Source organism: Impatiens glandulifera, chromosome 8, assembly GCF_907164915.1.
Source record: "Impatiens glandulifera chromosome 8, dImpGla2.1, whole genome shotgun sequence".
NCBI classification, from domain to species: Eukaryota; Viridiplantae; Streptophyta; class Magnoliopsida; order Ericales; family Balsaminaceae; genus Impatiens; species Impatiens glandulifera.
Genome location: NC_061869.1, coordinates 12,202,841 through 12,222,770, shown reverse-complemented (window position 1 = coordinate 12,222,770; position 19,930 = coordinate 12,202,841). Strand labels below are relative to the sequence as shown.

General features: G+C 30.7%; 2 protein-coding genes and 1 non-coding gene across 3 annotated transcripts; 2 read left to right on the top strand and 1 right to left on the bottom strand.

The window, feature by feature from the left end:
- The first annotated feature begins 326 nt into the window (after nucleotides 1–326).
- On the top strand, nucleotides 327–398 carry TRNAD-GUC. Its single transcript has one exon. It is a non-coding gene; the product is annotated as a tRNA-Asp (tRNA).
- Nucleotides 399–5,485: 5,087 nt separating this feature from the next.
- LOC124912429 (ubiquitin-conjugating enzyme E2 2) lies at nucleotides 5,486–9,492 on the top strand. The gene is made up of 5 exons (XM_047453046.1): nucleotides 5,486–5,739; nucleotides 5,830–5,855; nucleotides 7,811–7,900; nucleotides 8,010–8,098; nucleotides 9,173–9,492. Exons 1-5 carry the CDS (start codon nucleotides 5,615–5,617, stop codon nucleotides 9,299–9,301), a joined length of 459 nt encoding a protein of 152 aa, XP_047309002.1. The 5' UTR covers nucleotides 5,486–5,614; the 3' UTR covers nucleotides 9,302–9,492.
- A 2,430-nt stretch (nucleotides 9,493–11,922) lies between these two features.
- LOC124913008 (membrin-11-like) lies at nucleotides 11,923–14,658 on the bottom strand. The gene is made up of 5 exons (XM_047453633.1): nucleotides 14,605–14,658; nucleotides 13,732–14,093; nucleotides 13,468–13,588; nucleotides 13,239–13,388; nucleotides 11,923–12,379 (listed from the first exon to the last, which is right to left on the bottom strand). Exons 1-5 carry the CDS (start codon nucleotides 14,656–14,658, stop codon nucleotides 12,218–12,220), a joined length of 849 nt encoding a protein of 282 aa, XP_047309589.1. The 3' UTR covers nucleotides 11,923–12,217.
- Between the last annotated feature and the right edge of the window lie 5,272 nt (nucleotides 14,659–19,930).

Sequence of the window (19,930 nt, the reverse complement as noted above, 5' to 3'; positions counted from 1 at the left end):
TGTGTGATACTGAAAAAAAAATGGTTGGAATAGATTTAGATTAGAAAAAAAAAAACTCTCATCCAAATGGAAGTTTCATGGTGCTTGTTGTTAGAGAATTATCTAGCTAATATACCTGTTATTGAATCATCTATATCTTCAACAACTAAAATATCTTCTTTTAAAAAAATGTCATTATATATTTGAATATATTTTTACTAAATATAATCTATTTTCAATAACTTATATCCAATAAGATTTTATTTTAAAAACAATTTACTAATTATCAAAATAATCTATAATCCAAAGTAATTAAAATTATCTATTTATATTTATGTAAACACCAAGTCGTTGTAGTATAGTGGTAAGTATTCCCGCCTGTCACGCGGGTGACCCGGGTTCGATCCCCGGCAACGGCGTCTCCTTTTTTTCCCAAGCATTTTCAAGTTGTTTTTCTTTTGTAGCGACCAGTCATGGCCATTTCCTCCTATAGCCACTAATCTACTTTGTTTATAAAAATACATTATGTTATAAAGGAAATAGTTGTATATCCCTAGCATCCTTGCTAATGTTTCCATTACCACTTGTCTTGTGTTATAATAAGAGACTTAAATTTGGTTTAGGGGAACATCATCAGCTTCGATAAAATTGTATAACCAATTTTGCTCGAGGACTTTGCCTTTGGATACAAGATCATCTTTAGCGATTTTGAAAAAAAGATGTCTCTCACGAGCATATGACTTGTGAAGCAGTGGTTGTGTTTAAGGCAAGATCTAATTGTATTGGTCATATTTATTATTGAGATAGAGAATCAAAATGAAAAGAATATAGAATTCTTATTGAAGATGTGATGTGATTAGGCATGAAATGTCTTTGATATTTTTCTAGTATACAAGTGTGTCTTTCTTTAATATACATAACATGACAATTTGTTATATTTTGGAAGTTGATCATGGAACTGAAAATAAATGATGACTTGATTTCAGTAATGATTTATAATTTTTGCTAATTTATACATTTTGAAGATTGAAAAAAATAAAAATTGGACGCCTGTTGGTTTTTCTATAGTACATCAGTACCCATTAGACAGTGTATATATATATATTTTTTTTTAAAAGAAATTCTGAATGTTTTGTATTCAACAAGTGAAAGTTGTAGGTAAGACTATATTACATACGACATATACATTCTATTATAGAAGAAAATAAATCTTGGGTTATTACTTATTATATTTGTATAACCAATCTTATTGCATTGTATTCAAAGTTTTATATCATGATCTTTTTTTTCTTACTAATATTTGCAGTTATATGTCAATTTATCCTCACATCAATTGATCTTGCATGTTATTTTGAATTGAGAGCACGAACAAAGTGGTAAGAGTTTCACACTATCCCCATACATGATGGTTTGATTTCCTACATTTACAATAAAAAATTTATAGTAGCTAGTATTAAATGATCTTCTTATTGCCCTTAGAATACTGGTTTCGAAAAAATAAAGGTCACATGTTATTCACGTCTTTAGAAGATATGAACTCAAGAATATTAGTTGAAAGGTTAAAATGTTATTGACATATTATAATTGTTCATAGGCCCGGACCTGCTATGTAATAAGTGAGGCAATTGTCTCATGCCCAAATATTTTTGGGGCACCAAAATCTTAAAAAAAATAATAATTTATAATGATATGTTTATGAGCTTATTTTTAAAAAGCCCATAAATAATAATTGATAACTTATCAATGATAAACCCTAATTTAATTTGTATTCAAAAAATAAAAATAAAAAACACTATCTTACTTGGAGAAAAAATCGCACGATTCTCATTTATCAACAAAATCAAGGAAAATGAAAAAAACATAAGAACAAGCATTCTGGAAAAAGAAAAGAAAACACTTCCTCCAAACCCCAAGTCCGTCGTCGATCCTCCAACTTGCCGGAATCGGAGCAGAAAACTCGATTGTCTCCTTCGCCGAGCTCTTGGGCCTTTTTCGCTCATTCTAGCCTTTTTACTCGGCACTACGCCACTACCCACTAGAGTTCTTCCTCCGATTTCGGTGAGATTTTGGTTCGATTTACTTGATTATTTTTTGTTGTTGAGGACTTGTCTGGTAGAATGGTGGATTCACAATCTGTATCTTGCATTATTGCATAGCAGAAGTGCAACATTGTGGTTAATCATAGATTTATAGAATGCTGGTTAATCTATAAATTTTTAATACAGATTAGCATTTAGAGTTTTATCAAGCATGCCTACTATAAGAAACAATTGTCTAGGGCAGAAAAAAGAAAGAAAAAACAAAAGGAAGATGCTTTAATTCAAAACCAAGTAAGAAGCCTTAATAAATATTTCACAAGCAATCAAATAGTAGAGCAAGTGAACCAGAATGACATCAATGATAAGTTGAATGATCGGGAACATGATGAATTGAATGAACTTCGCAATAAAGACCCAAAACAGTCTGAAAATGAGAACGATGTAAGTATGCCTAAAAGTGACACTGATGGAGATATAAATCAAAAGATTTTGTTTTCTTTAAATGCTGATGATCCAGAAAATTGGGACAAAATGCAAAATATAAGGAATTTTTTGATTGAAAGAGGTTCTAAAAGATATGATGATATTTTGTTTCCTCTTGATAACACTGGAAGACATTTCAATCCATCACATTATAAGAGACCATTGACAAATGGTGAGAGAAAAGTGACAGAAAATGATTAGTGTACTCTATTTCTATGGACAAGATCTTCTGTTTTTGTTGTAATTTATTCAAAACTCAGAGAACCATGACGAAACTTGGTTATCTGGCTGACGAAGGATACAAAGATTGAACATATTTACACAGATCTTCTGTTTTAGTATTTACTTATGACATATTGTTTTGATGATATTTTATTTCTAGAATTCATGTTACAAATACTATTATATTTAAATCGATAAAAAATATATGTATGAATATTAAGCTTTAAGGGCACCAAGTTTTGTGCTCGCCTCAAGCCTCGAAATCTCAGGTCTGACACTGATTGTTCATCAAAATAATATTTTTTTTCTTCTCATTTCTGTTTGCAGTCCATTTCATGACTTTTAGAAATGGGCAGGGCCGGCCCTGGGGTAAGGCAACCAATGCACTTGCATATGGCCCCCACTTTTATAGGGCCCCCATTTTTTTTATATTTAATAATATTATATTATTAATATTATTTTTTCCTCTTTTTTCTCCTTTAATATTAAATATATATTATAAAAATAACTATTATATATCATTTTTATAGTCTCGTATTAAAATATATTAATTATTTATATTTTATTTTATTAATTAAAATTAAATTATTATTTTTTTACTATTTTAGGGGCCCAAAATTTAAATTTGCATAAGGCCCAAAATCTCAGGGCTTCTTAGGGCCGGCCCTCGAAATGGGGCGTCTCATTATTATTGGTTTAAGTGCATTTCAATTTGAGTTATTTCACAAGTATATATATATATATATATATATATATATATATATATATATATATATATAATATATATATAATAATAATAATAATAATAATTTGTTCTCTATAGAGAAAAGAATCTCCATTTTGGTTTTGTTTCATGTAATTCAATATTCACGGTGTGAATGACTAGTCCTATTACTATAATCCTTAAAATAATGTATTTTCAACCAAATTTAGTAAATCATATAACAAAATTAATAATTCATTAAAATTAAAATTAAAATTACATAAATGTAACAACAATTTAATTCTATCAATTTAAACTTGTGCATGCATGATAAGGTTTAACATATTTTCTTGTATCTTTTCTCTCATCAACTTGTACGGTAGAAATTTTTTATGATCCAAAATTTATTCATATCCAAATTCATACCATAGCTTATCACTAAAACATATGTTTCAATGAGTTTTGTGTACTCGATAGCGTAATCAATTCACTTCATTATTAGAAATTATTTTGTAGGTCAACCTATATTTTAAAAAACAATATTAAATATATATATAATTAAATTGTACCTTTTTTGGTATGAATTAAGAAAAAATTATAATAATAAAATAAATATTTATTTTCCAATTTATAAATTCTGCATTGAGATATATTATAACAATAACGTGATGTTGGTTAATAATAATTTTTTTTATATTTTTTCTCCATAAATAAAATTGAAAAATGTCATTTTGATATGGTTTTAATTGGTTGGATGTTAATAATAAAATAAATTTTATAATCTTAAATTTATTAATATTATAATATCTGTCATTTCTAATAATTTTTTTTAAAATGAATTATAGTCATTTAATTAATAAAACTCAATGAAAAAGTGAATATAAGAGTTTTTTTTATTAAGATAAAAGTAATTCATTTCAACAATGCCAAATTTCATATTGTATCCCCGTTTAATCGATTCGAGCTTATTGTGCATTATAATGAGTCCCATTTTAAATTAATTTAAAAAACAGGAGGTGCACTTATAGGATATTTGAAGTATCTAGTCTTTCTTGTATGCATGCACTGGCTGCTGCCCGTTACCGGAATTTGTTTTTTTATGACTTCTGCTCAATGTATTATTCAACTCACATGTTCAATTTATCTAACCAATTGTATAATCGTTCTATTTTCCTTGTTCACAGGTATTACAAAACTGAATCTTTGTTGAATGCATATGCGAAGACATGTTATCCTGTTTGTGATGAAGACGATTAAGATATTTCCGAAATTATCAAACAACGCGTGTGCCTAAAACCACCTGTTAAGGTTAACAAGATGAACAATAAGAACAACCTCATCTGCATGCATCTGCAAATATCATGGTCTAAGGTTTCATCGTTTAAGGTTTCATCTGCATCCAACCTGCATTGAAGATGAACACAAAAACATTTAATAAAGCTATAATGGAAAAAAGAACATAAATCATATTATATTAGAACAAGTTTTCTTCGTCGATCTGTATGATGTGTTTGTTTGGGGTTTCGTTCGTCGCGCGAGAGAGAACGCGAAGTAAAGAGAAAGAAAAATAACGAAATAAAAAATTTGAATATTTATATACAGAATTAGGGTCCTTCGCGTGACGATCCTCCCTTCGCGTTACGTGAAGGGGGTATTTTCGTCAAAAAACTTTCAAGTGATCACCCGCGCAATTTAATTTATGCGTTGGTCACCAACACATTTAACCCCGTATTTAGGATCATTTTGTCAAATTTCCCTTCCAATTTAGACCCTTAATATTATGTTTATATACCTACACTTTATGTGAAATTTCTATTTTATCTATATTCCCTTTTATATAGTTTTGTATAAGGAAACTATGATAGGTCTGTTTTAGAATATAGTGTGGTCACATGTGATTATATCAATCCTATAATATTTATCTGAATAATTTCACCGAAAGCGTGGACAGAAAAGTTGACCCATAAGGCCAGAAGAGAAGGGAAAAGCAAACGCAGAGAAAAAGCTTCTCTCTTTAATGGTGGTGGCCCTGTTCGTAGATTCTCTCTCAGATCTCTCTCTTTTCTTTATCTTTTCCTGATCAAAACGTGTTCCTATTTATATATAAAGACAGAATATTTGTTCTAAGATGCAATTCAAGAGAAATTAGGAAGAGATATACGCGGTTTCAGGGAGGGAGGAAGAAGAGATGTCGACACCAGCTCGGAAACGATTGATGAGGGATTTCAAGAGGCTGCAACAAGATCCGCCGGCTGGAATCAGCGGCGCTCCTCAAGATAACAACATCATGTTATGGAACGCTGTTATATTTGGGTTCGTCTTTCTTTAACTTATTCTTCGATTTTCATCTTCATTTATTGTTTTTCATTGTTTCTTATACGTTTTTGTCTTTTGATTTTGTAGACCTGATGATACACCCTGGGACGGAGGTAATTTCAATGTTGATTGATTGTACTTATTGGGTGAAGTTGACTGAGTTAATCTTATTTGATCATATCATGTATAAATAAACATGTTAGAATTGGCTTCCATGGTTTGACTATAATAATCTCTTTATTGAAGTGGTTAGAAATTCTCAAGGATTTATAATGTTCATAAAAGGGACCTATACCTTTACACATTTATTGATGCATTGTAACTTGTGAGTTTTTAGCTAAAAGTGTATTAGGGTTTTGGGTTTCTCTTGAGCCTTATGTCATGATGGTGTGCTTTTGTTTTGCAAATGGGTAATATGAAAGTTTTATATACAATACAATTCAAGCCAAAATTTACTCGCACAACGAGATGTGGGCTTTTATCATGTTCCATAGGATGAATTATGTGCTTTTAAGAGTATATAGTAATCGAGAAAGTTCATAGACTCGCATGAAGTTATGAATGACTTAACTCGGTAATCTAGTAAGATTGTACAAAAGATGACTATATCCCCTGAAAATTAATCATGTTATGTCATTATATAAGGGTAAAATAGTCTTTAAATATTTTTTCGACATTAGTTCTACATTTAATCAAATCAATTTGGATAGCATGTACTTCCAATTTGAACATTTTTCATTTAGTCTGTTTAACATTTATTTTGCAGTAACTTGACAAGTTAGGTACTTAAAATTCAGTATTCATAATTGAGGACTTAATTTTCAGTTTTATCAAACGCACCATTTGCCTTCTTTGTAGACAATTTGAGCCATAGACAAACCCTATTATAAGAACTTGTACGAGTATATGATTCCCTTCAAACTTGTGTTACAAGTAAGAACAGAACATAGAGAAAGCCAATTTACACTATAAGTTGTGCACATCAGTCCACAAGACAAATATAACACAAATAAGGCCATTATGATTTAATTTTCCACCCATCTTGTTACAAGAAAGAATGGTACATAGAAAAGGCCATTTTACACCCAAAATGAGTTGCAGCCATCATGCAAGGAGTGTGCGGGTTTGGGGCTCATCTGAGGTTAGAAAGTTATGAAAATGGGAAGCTTAGTTTCTTGTGAACTGTTATCACCTTGGTTAATACATATATAAAAAGTCAGAATTTGCATATGAAATTTGAAAGGACTAATTTTCATGTACACATGCATGCATTTGCTCATTAGCCTCTCCAAATGACTGATTAAGTCAATTTTGATTAGTACTGTGTTGTTGCATGTCTAAGTTGATCATGCTTAAACAACTCTTTTGGCTTAACTGGAAAACTAGTAATCGTATATGTGGAATTCTGCTCCTTGAAATACCATTCCTTTTGTGCTATAAATCCAACCATCCTAAATCAAGTATCATTGATCATTTGCCATGGTTATTAAGTATATTAGGTTTTCCTCTTTGAAGATTGTAAGCTTCTATTTAATAAAGCAGCTCTTATTTCTTCAGGTACTTTTCCTATGCCAATCATCATTTCCTCATTTATAACCTTTTTTTTGGCATAATCAACTCCTTGTTAAAATCCTTAAGTCTATGTTTGGATTAGGGGAATTAGAATTCTAATTCTAATTCTAATCCCATAAGTATTGACATTGAATTACAATGCAATTCTTATGTTTGAAAAAATTATAGAATTATAATTCTTAAGAGATTTAGCTGCTGTTTGGAATTTGAAGCTTCTTATTGGAATTTTAGCTGCTGAAGAAGAATTAGGACGAAAGGGAGGGGATGAATGGTTGGAATGAATGTGGAATATGGACTAATGTGTTTAAGAATTGAAATTCATAGTTAATTTAAGCTGAATTCAAACTAAAAAAAACATTGTTATGTTAATTTATCTGAATTCTAATTGTAAATTCAATTCCTCCTTTTAAGTCCTTACTCAAACAAAATAATTAGAATTGCTCCCTCTATTCCAATGTCAATTCATCTCTAACCAAACACGCCACTGGATTTGCAGGTACGTTTAAGTTGACACTTCAATTCTCGGAAGATTACCCAAACAAACCACCAACAGTCCGATTTATCTCCAGAATGTTCCATCCAAACAGTATGTTTTCTATGTCGTGTTTGGTCCCTTCTGAATGGAGATATTCCCTGTACTCCTTTAACCTATTTATTTTGAGGATTATCTTATACCTTTGTTTTGGATATACCAGTCTACGCAGATGGGAGCATCTGCTTAGATATATTGCAGAACCAATGGAGCCCGATATACGATGTGGCAGCTATCCTCACTTCAATCCAGGTTTGTTTCTTAAATAAGAAATGATGATTCTCTATTACTATATATGCTGGCTCCTTGAACTTCAATTACTAAATCATTGCATGAAACTTTTTCCTCTTACGATTATTATTGTTTAGAGGGCTATGTGGTTTTAAATCTTGTTGCATTTTATGGATTGGTGTAATCAAGAGTTAGTTAATGGCAGGTTGTATAGGTATTACTTTATGAGTCTTTATGTATAGTGTTTTTATGATATGGAATGGAGTCACCTACAGAAGTTGTAATTTGATGATCCCTTAATAGGATCTTTTGTAATGTAAATGATTTCATTTTAATATAGGAATATATGACAATAGATTTGTGCCTTGTTTGGTGTGGGTTATTTGGAATTAGTTCCAAATATACCAACTATTCAATCAACAATCTATCATCAATCAAATCATTTAAATTATATACCAAAATACTCTTTATTAATTTTTTTAACCCAATTTTCTGTATCCTTCATCAAACAAGGTCATTTGGTTATTCAAATGAGCTTTATATCATTGATACAGTAATCTAGGCAGAGTTGAATATTAGGATATCTTCTTTTATCCCATTTCTCTCTAAAAAAAGTATTACCCTAAAAATGATGTAGAAAACTGTGAACAATCTCTATGGTTCATTGTAAGTAAATGATCTTGATTTCTCCAAAGATCTATTTTTTATTTTGTGAAACCGGGATTTATTCCTGGGGTGGTTAGCATGTCCGCCTTTAAATCAGATAGCGTTCTTAGTGAAAGGTTCCTTAGAACATTAGTCTCATAGATGTCACTTGAGCCATTCTGGACATCATAAAATGTGATAACAAATTGAGCCAATGGTATTTATCCTTGTTATAATGTTATCTTTTGATGATGTTTCCTTTAAATCAGATAGCGTTCTTAGTGAAAATCAAACTTGAGACTTTAGTCTCATAGATAATATTATTGTCACTTGAGCCATCCTGGACATCATAAAATGTGATAACAAATTGAGCCATCTTGTTATAATGTTGTCTTTTGATTTTACATATTGATTGTTGTCCAATATTTTGATGTTTTTTTCTTGGTGCAGTCACTGCTTTGCGATCCAAATCCAAATAGCCCAGCAAACTCGGAAGCAGCTCGAATGTTCAGTGACAATAAACGAGAGTACAACAGAAGGGTTCGTGAAATAGTCGAGCAGAGCTGGACAGCCGACTAAACAAGGACGAACATGGCTTCCAGTTAAAATCGGGGTTTGTCGAGATAAATTGTTGAATCCCCTTGGTGAAACTTATGTATTTATAAAACATTTTAATACTTGAAAGATTGCTTGCTGCTGCTATTGATGTGAATAGGAAAAGTTATTGTATGTGATTCTAATGTTCCATTCTTAGTAATAATTAACTTTCATCCAAAGTTTTTTTTTTTTTTTTTTTTCTATTATCAAGTATAATATTTTGACCATTGAACTGGTGTCTTTTATACTAGGGAAATGAATTTTACATTTCTTTACTCATTCTTAAATTTGATAATAATAATAATAATAATAGGAAAGTTAGAGGGGTTTTAGTAAATTTGTCTAGGTAATAAGTAATAGGGCAAATTACCTGAGCGGCCCTCAAACTATCTCAATCGCTCACTTTTGGCCCTCAAATTAATTTTTGAAACAAATCGCCCCTTCAAGTGGACCCCTTCCGTCAACTGTGGGTGTCAGCTCATTCAAATCCAACTGTTTAAATTTAAAATATTATTTTTTTTATATATTATCTTTAGTCTTATATTTTATATTTATATATATAACTATTAAATCGCTTATATATAATATTATATATATATTATTATTAAATTTTATATAATTATTAAATCTTTTATATAATAAATAAATAATATATATTATTTATTTTTATTTATATATATATAATTTATATATATTATCTTTAACTAATTTATATATAATATTTATATAATATACATTTTAAAAAATAATTTAAGTGTTAAAAGTATTTGAGTAGTTAGAAGGTTACAATTATTTTTAATAAATTATTTTTAATATATATAAAACAAAGTTTAAAAATAAATTATATGGATTATCCCTAATCATTAATTATATATATATATATATATATATATATAAATTTATATAATTTATAGAATATATATTTTACAAAATAATTTGAAAGATTAAAAGTAATTGAAACTTTCTAACTACTCAAATACTTTTAACACTTAAATTATTTTTTAAAATATATATTATATAAATATTATATATAAATTAGTTAAAGATAATATATATAAATTATATATATATATAGATAAAAATAAATAATATATATTATTTATTTATTATATAAAAGATTTAATAATTATATAAAATTTAATAATAATAATATATATATAATATTATATATAATAATTATATAAATATAAATATGAAATATAAGATTAAAGATAATATATAAAAAAATAATATTTTAAACATAAACAGTTAGGTTTAACTAAAAAGTTGACGGAAGGGCACGGATGACCTTTATAAAAGTTGAAGGGGCGATTTGTTTCAAAAATTAGTTTGAGGGCCAAAAATGAGCGATCGAGATAGTTCGAGGACCGCCTAGGTAATTTGCCCTAAGTAATATAGTTAAAGAATTTACACTAAAATATTATTTCTTATATATGTATATTTAAAAAATATATTAGTTATATGTTATGATTATTTGTATGTTTAAAATCAAAATTGTTGGTTCATTATAAATTCTTAAGACTGATCCTAGAGCTTTCATAGCTTGTTCAAGAAAGATTAGCTGTTATTTTCTATGCTAAAATTTATTTTAACTATATATTTTTAATAGTAATATATTAATAATCTATATGGTTATGAAGAAAAAAATATAAGTGAACCTAAATCTCTCACAAAATATAAATATACTCGTTTAAATAAATAAATTCATATAATTAATTTTATATACACATAATAATATATAAGAGATGCTATTTTAATTCTTATAAATATTATCAGTTGTATCTTCAACACAAATTTTAATTCTTTTTTGTTAACACAAACAGATTTTATTTATTAAAATAAACATGAATTACAATTTCCTATATTTTCCCTAATTGAAACATAGAACTACTAGAATTAAGATTAAACCAAATTGAAACAATATTCTATATTAATGTTACAAAATTCCCACATTTTAGCATATAACATTTTTTGAAAAATGATTGGGAGCACGATTTTAGGGGAGCGACTCATACAACGAAAGTGACCTCGCTGTTATACGAAAGTGACATTACTGTTATGCAAAAGAGACCTCGTTGTTATACAAAAGGGACAACAACGATGTCACTTTCGTATAACAGCGATGTCACTTTCGCTGTACGAATCGCTCCCCCAAAGTCGTGCTCTCTATCATTCCTCATATTTTTTTCATCTTGTTTTTGTAAATTACAATTTCCCATATTTTCCCAATAAAACTTGTTTTTTTAACCTAAGTTACTACATATTATGAGTTAATTTTTTTATTTATTTAAAAATCCAAAACAATCATGATAATATGACTTTTCGTCTTTTAAGTACGACTTTTACTACTTCAATTCCTATTTGAAATTAAAAGTAACTTACAATCATCAATAAATTTCATATATATTTGGTACGAAAATCGTAACTGGTTTATAAGTTATAAACCCTAAATTGCAAAAATTAAAAAAACATGTAAGCTTGTAATGCAAACACAATCAACTGTCAAATTCATGGACTATCCAATTCAACCTTTCTTATGAGTGTATGAATCTGAATAAGGACCGACTAAATTAGGATACACTCGTCTTTTAAACGCATCGAAATGAGAAAACAAGATGAAATGGTGTTGTTTTAGAATGAAAACAAAACCATCAGTTACAATTTGCAATCCACTAGTATCTATATTACAAAAATACTAGTGTCTATATCCATTATGGTTTGCTAATCATGAACTCCATTTACAGTTCTTCTTATAGAAGGAGGAGAAAGGAATAGCGATTTAAAATTCACATGATATTGAATTGCATGCATACTTGAGATATCTTCTGATTCTGAAACCAACTGTTGTTTTGATGCATGCAGTTGCTATAAAAAGCCGAATGTGTATCAAAGTTGGCTTTAATGAGTCCATCTCCAAAATGCAATGAGTATGATGATTGTGAAGAACATGCCAACGTACTTGATCCATCTATCAACGCGGTGTCGCTTTTCAATGAGCCTCAACAATGAATTCGACAGCCCAACTGTGTTCAGCACATCCAGTGCCTTCCTTTGTGCTCTCTGCAAACAAGAAGTTCAAATTACTACAAAGTTTCCATATAATGGATAAGATGAAATGGGAGATGAAAGATTAGGCTATTGGATTTGGATGTCAATTTGATGACTTAAAATAAGGAATTGTAAGACCAAAAGTTTCAAGTTTGATTCTCACGAAGAGCACTTTAAGCTGAACACTTTAAATTGGAGAGTTATGACTATGGGGTCGTGTTAGCTTCTTCAAGATAAAAAAGTGTAAAATGAAAAAAATGTAAACAAATTGAATTGAATAATGTATATAATTTTGAAGTTTCATTTTCATCATCCCCACTTTGGAATTGCCATTCCATTGTTTCTAAACACACATCTGGAATCGTTTTGAGTTTAAACGAGGGACCATACCTGTGGGGTGTCATGTTAGTTCTCCTTTTATTTCCCAAAAAAAAACATAGCCTTAGTTACGATGGAATTGGAATCATAATTGAGGGTTCAATTCAAAATCCATTGTTTGTTTGATGACCTAGAATAAGGTTTTGGAATTCGAATTATAATTTCAATCTCATATGATATCTTAAGTTCAGTTTCATCATTCCTTCTTCGGAATTGTAATCCCATGATTAAAATTCTAATTCCAATTCCATCATCAAACATAACACCTCAAGGATTTTGTTGCCCTTCTCCGTCCAAGAAGCCACATTTGCTTTTAGAGATGGTCATCCAAACTATGAATAAGATTCATACAACCCAAATCCCCTTTCTTCCTTTCTTCCTTTTTGCTCAAAGACAAGTTAATTCTCTCATGATGCATTTACATAACCATGCCCAGTTTAAAACAATACAAAAGGATGGATTTTCATAACCAGATTCTACAAAAAAAAAATACCTTTAACCGCTCTCTTTGGCCAGCATATTGGGCGAGAACAGCAACTCCAGTAGCATACGATTCTTCCAGCATCCTAGACGAGTTACGAGCCGATTGCATAGCTTGCGCCTCTTCGTCAAATATCCTCAAAATATGAGACGATTCTCCATTCTGAAACACAATACCATCTCTAATAACTAATAAAACAATACAATTTAAACAGAACAGTATGAACATCTCAAATACATACAGCTCTTCCAAGAAGTTCAGCCCTATCTTTAACTTCTTGAACTCGTTTTTCATTCCTAACTAAATATCTATCCAAACTTTCTCTAATTGAATCAGCCTCTTCAGCAACTTGTTCTACCTTTCTGCATTATGAGAAAAAATTGTAGCTAAATTGGCAATTCATCAAAATTACATGTATTTAGAGAGGCTTGATTAACTAGCTAAAGTAGGTATATGGAATTTGATTGTAACTGCAAATAAGATGAAGAAAACGATTATATATGACCTTTTCCATAGATCTCGCTGAGATTTGGCGGCGATGGAACTCCACAAGCGGTCCATCTCGACACATAAGGACTGGATCTGAGTGATATCTTTTCTGATGGCGGTAGAGAGATCGGGAGAATCGATGGCATTTGATGAGAATTCAAGACGTTCAAGCCTTTCTAGACCGTCTCTGGTTCGGATAAGCAATCTTTTGGAACTATGATACAGCTCCGATAGTGTTCCACCTCCTTCCATGGCGATCAACAATTGAGAGAGATCGAGAGAGAGAGAGAGAGAGATGGAGAGAGACGGCAAATCCAGATTTGAGAAAAAGACGCAACAAGTTTCTCCGGCCAGGCCAGTTTTTATTATATAAAGCTTCTGTTTTATATTTTTTATATATAAAATAGAATAATGAGAATCTCATTTTTACCAATGAATTTGTGTAGAAGATTCATTTTAATGTTGGTATTTATTCATCTATATACCAAAAAAAAAAAAAAAAAAAAAATAGGAAACAAAACTCTAAATAATGGGTGATTTGAGGATTTGATCGAGATAGAATTTTTTAATCATCGAATTGTGAAATTGAGACTATTTATAGTGGTTAATAGAGATTCCAGACATTTTCTTTTAAATCTCACGACTTAAGTCTCCTTATTGTTAAAGTTATACAAAAACGAGATTTTATCTTAAAATGACAGCAAAATGAGGATATTGTCTACGAATTTCAGAAAATATTTCGTTAAAACTTTAAATTTGTTGAAATTCAATAGTTAAATTTATTACTTTTTATTTATTTATAAATATTATTAAATAATAAGTTAATATTGAAATAGTTAAAACAAAATCTAAGTACATGTGACTGACTTTGCTGTATTCATAACCAAACCATTGCTTTAAAGTCTATAAGTGGGGAGAAGAGTGGATTTTGGATGCTGGTCATTTGAGACTGCCCAAATTTGGGTTAATTTTAGAAATATTACTCCATACCTTTGTAACGAAAAACTCTTGCCTATATTGCCAGTGTTTTGGGAAACCTCTTTGGTGTGATCATGTTATGTTTCAGTATGAAAGAGAGCCAGGATTTCAATTTTTTCCAGACTAAAAATATTTAAAAAAAAACTAATATAACACAATTTTTTAAAATATTTTATGATATATTAAAAAATTATGAATTGTTTTAGCACAACGAAACAAATCTTGATATCGTTCATTAAATAGTCCATGATTTACAGGATTTCGCCACAACTATTTAAGAAACGTTGTCATGCTTTTTTCGTTTGTTTAAACAATTCAATTTTTTTTCTCACGTACGTTTATATGATTCAACTTATACTATATGACGACGTATATAGATACTTAACGCCTAGTAAAAAAAAAAATTAAATTTTCAAGTTATGACTGTGACTATTATTGTTCGTGACATAATTTTTTAATTAAACTGAATAAATTAATCATATATAGCTTAATGTTAGGTAACTAAATTTAATTAGGAATGAATAAATTATAGGGTTTTTAATTAAGAAGGATAAACTATATATTATTGAGTTTGGTTATTTATTAGGAATTAATAAATTAAGATGTTAAAGAATATTTTTTAGTTATGAATAAATATATTATATAGTATATATGTTGAAAATAATAAGAATTAATAAATTAGATATGTTATATATATATATATATATATAGTTATACAGTTATACATAAATATATTATAATATATATATTAGTACAACATGATGCCTCAGGCTAATTATATAAAATTAACACATTACTAAGTTATATAATTATATATTATATATTATATAATATGTATACATTAAGGAGCTGGGGTCCTCCGGGCTATAGCTGGTTACCTTTATGAGTGGCTCCGCCCCTGTTTGTAAGAGTCAACATTGAAATCAAGTTAAACAGTGTTCTACTAGATAACGTTGAGTTACAAAACAAAATGGGTGGAGGTGAGAGTAATAATAGAGAGCGAAAATTTGGTGTCATGAATATTGTCGAGAATGATGTGATAATATGTGATTGGACTTGAAAAATGAAAACGTATGAAACAAAACTCTAAATTATGGGTGATTTGAGGATTTGATCTTGATAGAATTTTTAATGTTCAAATTGTGAAATGTATTAGGGTTAATTAAGATTTCAGACATCTTTTTTTTCGAGTTTTACAATTTATGACTCCTTATTGTTAAAATTATATCCAACGAAATTTTGTCTTAAAATAACAATAAAGTTAGAATTTTGTCTACCAATTTTAGAAAATATTTCATCAAAATCTTAACTTCGCTGAAATTCGGTAGTTAAATTTGTTATTTATTTATCAATGTTATTAGATAATAAGTTAAAAACATTTGAAATAAAAAAAAACAAAATTTCATTATTTTTTTTTAGTTTTTAATAGAGCCTTATAGCATAATCAAGGAAGTTCTTCTATAAGTGGGAAGGAGTAGATCTTGGATGCTGGTCATTGGAAACTGCCCAAATTTGGGTTAATTTTAGAAATATTCCTCCATACTTTTGTAACGAAAAGGCTCTTGTCTCTACATTGTCTAGACTTAATTTCAACTTTATTATATTTAACTTCAATCACGTGTTTTAAATTCCCGACGTTATTTATACCAAATTCCCGCTCATTTATCGTTACTAAGGGTTAAGGGTAATTTGATTAATATAATTATTCGGTATGAATGGAGGCTAGCAGATTGTGAATTGTAACACATTCACCCATTCTCATCATGAATGACAACTCCAAACTTAATAAGATAAACAATCTGGGCGAGAATCTTGCTAGAAATGAACTTCCTGCTGATAATAAGGATGTGCTTAATACTGGAGCTATGGAGAATGAAGGGCATGAAGTTGAGATGGGAAAGACTGTTGTTAAGAATAGTGAGATGGAAAAGGATGGTCAACAGTTGGTGGTGGCCAGTATCAGTGGAGAACAAGGTGAAAAAGGAACTGTGATCATTGACATCAATGCAAAGAATGGGATGAACGGTAAAGAACATGGTCTGAATAAAGGTATGAAGACTAGTGGAAAGGTGGAAGCATGTAATAGACGGGGAGTTAATCAGGATAAAGATAATGTTGTAGAATGCCGAAATAACCAAGGGTTGACTCTGATGGAAAAGAAATGAAAGAAAACAGCAGGGGTGAATGAAACAAAATGCAGGAGGTTGATCAAAATAACAGTGGACACAATAAAGATGAGCTAGTTGGAAACAGGAATGATATCTGGATCGAGGTGGACAAGGGTTTGTGTTTAGGAGGTACTGATGGACAGGTTGGAATAAGCGGAAAGCAAGGGGTTGAGCTGGGGTTGTAAGATACAGGGTAAGTATAAGCGGTTAGGGTGAATTGGAAGATGAAAAGGTCAGAAAGGGTATTGCTGTTATGGGTGAAAAAAGCAGGAAGCAAGGTATGGACAGCTTAGGGTGGTTTTTCAGGAGTTGAATTGAAAGATGAACTGGCAAAGGAATGTGCTGTTGAAATGGCTTGAAGAGGCAGGAAACAGGAGACTGTGCAGGGAAATAGTGCTCAGGTTAGAGAAGATTTTACAGTAAAAAGAAATAGATTTAATGTCCTAGCTGCTGGAAGGTCTAATGTTAAAGGTGTGAACAAGGAGGGAGGGAGTTAGGAGTAATCAAATGGACAATGAAATCATAAAGGATACAGATGAAGGGTTGGTAGAACTTAATGCAAATGACCCACCTATAGATGAAGAAGAGTCCATGAATAATAACTCGATTACATTTGGAATGGCCAGAAGGATGCTTCACAATCATGAAAGTTGGGGTACTAGTTCTTCATCAGCTACAGCAGGTGAGAGCATGAATCCAATTATTCATGTTTCGTCGTCTGAAACCATTCAGTCCCCAGAGAAAAGTACAGAGGCCCAAGATTAACCGAAATGAGGATAATGTTGAGAAGTGCAGTGATTATCCAATGGGCTAAAATCAGCAAGGGCTAAGAAGAGAAGAAGAATAGGAGCAGAAATGATGAGGAAAGTCGAGAGTCAAACAAGCTAAAAAAATGTGGATAGAATTGGGAGACTCTGTCTTGCGAGTGATTGGGGGTTTGTGCATAATTCCAACTCTATAACGGACATAATATAGGTGGGGTGGAATAAAGAACTGGCTGAGGTTAAGGAGATTCTGAATAGGGATCATGTTATTATGGTTGAAGTTTCTTGTAGAAGAACACTTGATAAATTCTATGTGACCGTGGTCTATAGTTACAATTCAAAATGCAACAGAAAACTGGTGTGGGACATCTTGAGGAATAACATTGACGAAAGTAAGCCATGGCTATCATGGGGATTTTAATGCAACTAGATTTAACCACTAAAGGAGTCTGAATACTGGTATTTCTCGGGAATGATAGATTTCAATGATTGTATTAGGCACATTGGTTGTATGGAGCCTTCTAATCATGGAAATCTATTTACTTGGTCTTCAATGAGAGGTGGTGAATATATGAGGAGAAGTCGAATAGACAGACTGGTCAATGAGGCGTGTGTGGCTAAATTCTCAAATAGTCATGTCCATGTTTTGAACCCGGTATATCTGATCATTGCCCGATTAAATTATGTTGGGAAAATGATGAATTCAAGTTTTTCAACTTCTGGAGGAAGGATAACATATTCATTCTTATTCTTTAGGGGGTCTGGGCCACCCAAATTGAGGGAACTAGGATGTTTCAGGTTAGTCAAAAACTCAGACTTCTCATAATACAATTGCAAAAATTTAATTGTGTTAAGTTCAGCAATATCTCGATCAAAGTAGTAAAGGCCAGAATCAAGCTTGAAGAGATTCTGAGACAAATTCTCAGCAACAAGAATACAAGATAGTCACATTCCACGAAAATCTTATTTCTAAAGGTTTTATTTCTTAAATGTTATTTATAAAACTATTTCTAAAATCATTTCAAACGGGTTTAAAATGTTATCTCTTGCTTAGTTAGTCTTGGGCAGTCATCATTCATTCCTGGTCATTCTATTTCGCATAACATTCTTCTTATGCAGGGTCTTTTAAAGGGTTATAGTAAGAAGAAAATTACTTGTAGAGTTTCTCTTAAAGTTGACATTAGAAAAACATTTAATTTCATTCATGGGATACTATTCAAGACTTTCTGATTGGTTCTGGTTTTCCTAGTGTTTTTTGTGGAGTGGATCATGCAGTGCGTTTCTTCCACCCACTTCATGGTTAGCGTGAATGACGTCCAGGGAGGATATTTCAAAAGCAAAAATGGTGTTACACAGGGCCCCTCTATCCTCATACATTTTTGTATTAATCATAAAAAATTTCAATTATATTTTTATGGAGATACTGAAGAGTAAGCCATATATCTACATCTAATACTCGTTGTGTTCTTTGTTCTAATTGCGAAGAATCGATTGCTCATTTATTTGGGGAGTGCACTTTCATTAGTGTTCTTTGTAAGAAGTTTGCCAACAATTTCAGATTACATAGTTTTTCGGATGATTGGAATCACATTAAAAACTTAGTGCTCACAAAAACTAAGGGAGACTCCTTCAAGGCTAATATCTTCAAAAGTGTCTATGGTACTTTAGTATATCAAGTTTAGATGGAGAGTAATGCTAGAATATTCTCAAAGAACTTGGAGAAATGAGGATCAAGTGTGGAATGACTCAATGACATAATATTTGTTGAAATGGGATGTTCTGTGTTTTCTGAATTTAGGGCCCTTAGCTCTTATGAGAAGAGTTTTGCTAGGAAGAAATCGAGGCAGAACTGGCTATCTTTTGGGGACAGAAATACTGCTTTCTTCTTTAAGAAATGCTCCGCAAGAAATATTCGAAACCAAGTGGTTAGGCTGGAAAAAATGGAAATTGGAAGACTGCTATTGGGCATAGACAAGTGCAGGTGAGGCTATCAGATTCTATAAAGAGCTTATTGGTACTGGGAAGGAAAATTCCAGTAACATCAATTATCTCAACCAAATCAAGCTGAAGCAGGTTAGTTACCAAGAGGGCAGAAAACTTATTGAGATAGTGACTGAAGAGGAAATTAAGCAAATGGTTTTCCATATGAATCGTGATAAGAGTCATGTGCCGGATGGATTTAATCCAACATTCTTTAAGAGCAACTGGAATATTATCGGCAAGGATGTGATAAAAGTGGTGATGGAGTTCTTTTAGAACAGGAAAATGTTGAAACAGTTAAATGTGACTATCTTGAATCTTATTA

Coding starts and splice junctions, on each gene's coding strand:
- LOC124912429 (XM_047453046.1), top strand. CDS start 5,615: ATGTCGACACCAGCTCGGAAACGATTGATGAGGGATTTCAAGAGGCTG. Junction 7,901..8,009: donor CAGAATGTTCCATCCAAACA/GTATGTTTTCTA, acceptor TGGATATACCAG/TCTACGCAGATGGGAGCATC. Junction 8,099..9,172: donor CTATCCTCACTTCAATCCAG/GTTTGTTTCTTA, acceptor TTCTTGGTGCAG/TCACTGCTTTGCGATCCAAA.
- LOC124913008 (XM_047453633.1), bottom strand. CDS start 14,658: ATGACCAGCATCCAAAATCCACTCTTCTCCCCACTTATAGACTTTAAA. Junction 14,094..14,604: donor TTATAGACTTTAAAGCAATG/GTTTGGTTATGA, acceptor AATATAAAACAG/AAGCTTTATATAATAAAAAC. Junction 12,380..13,238: donor GCCAAAGAGAGCGGTTAAAG/GTATTTTTTTTT, acceptor TCTTGTTTGCAG/AGAGCACAAAGGAAGGCACT.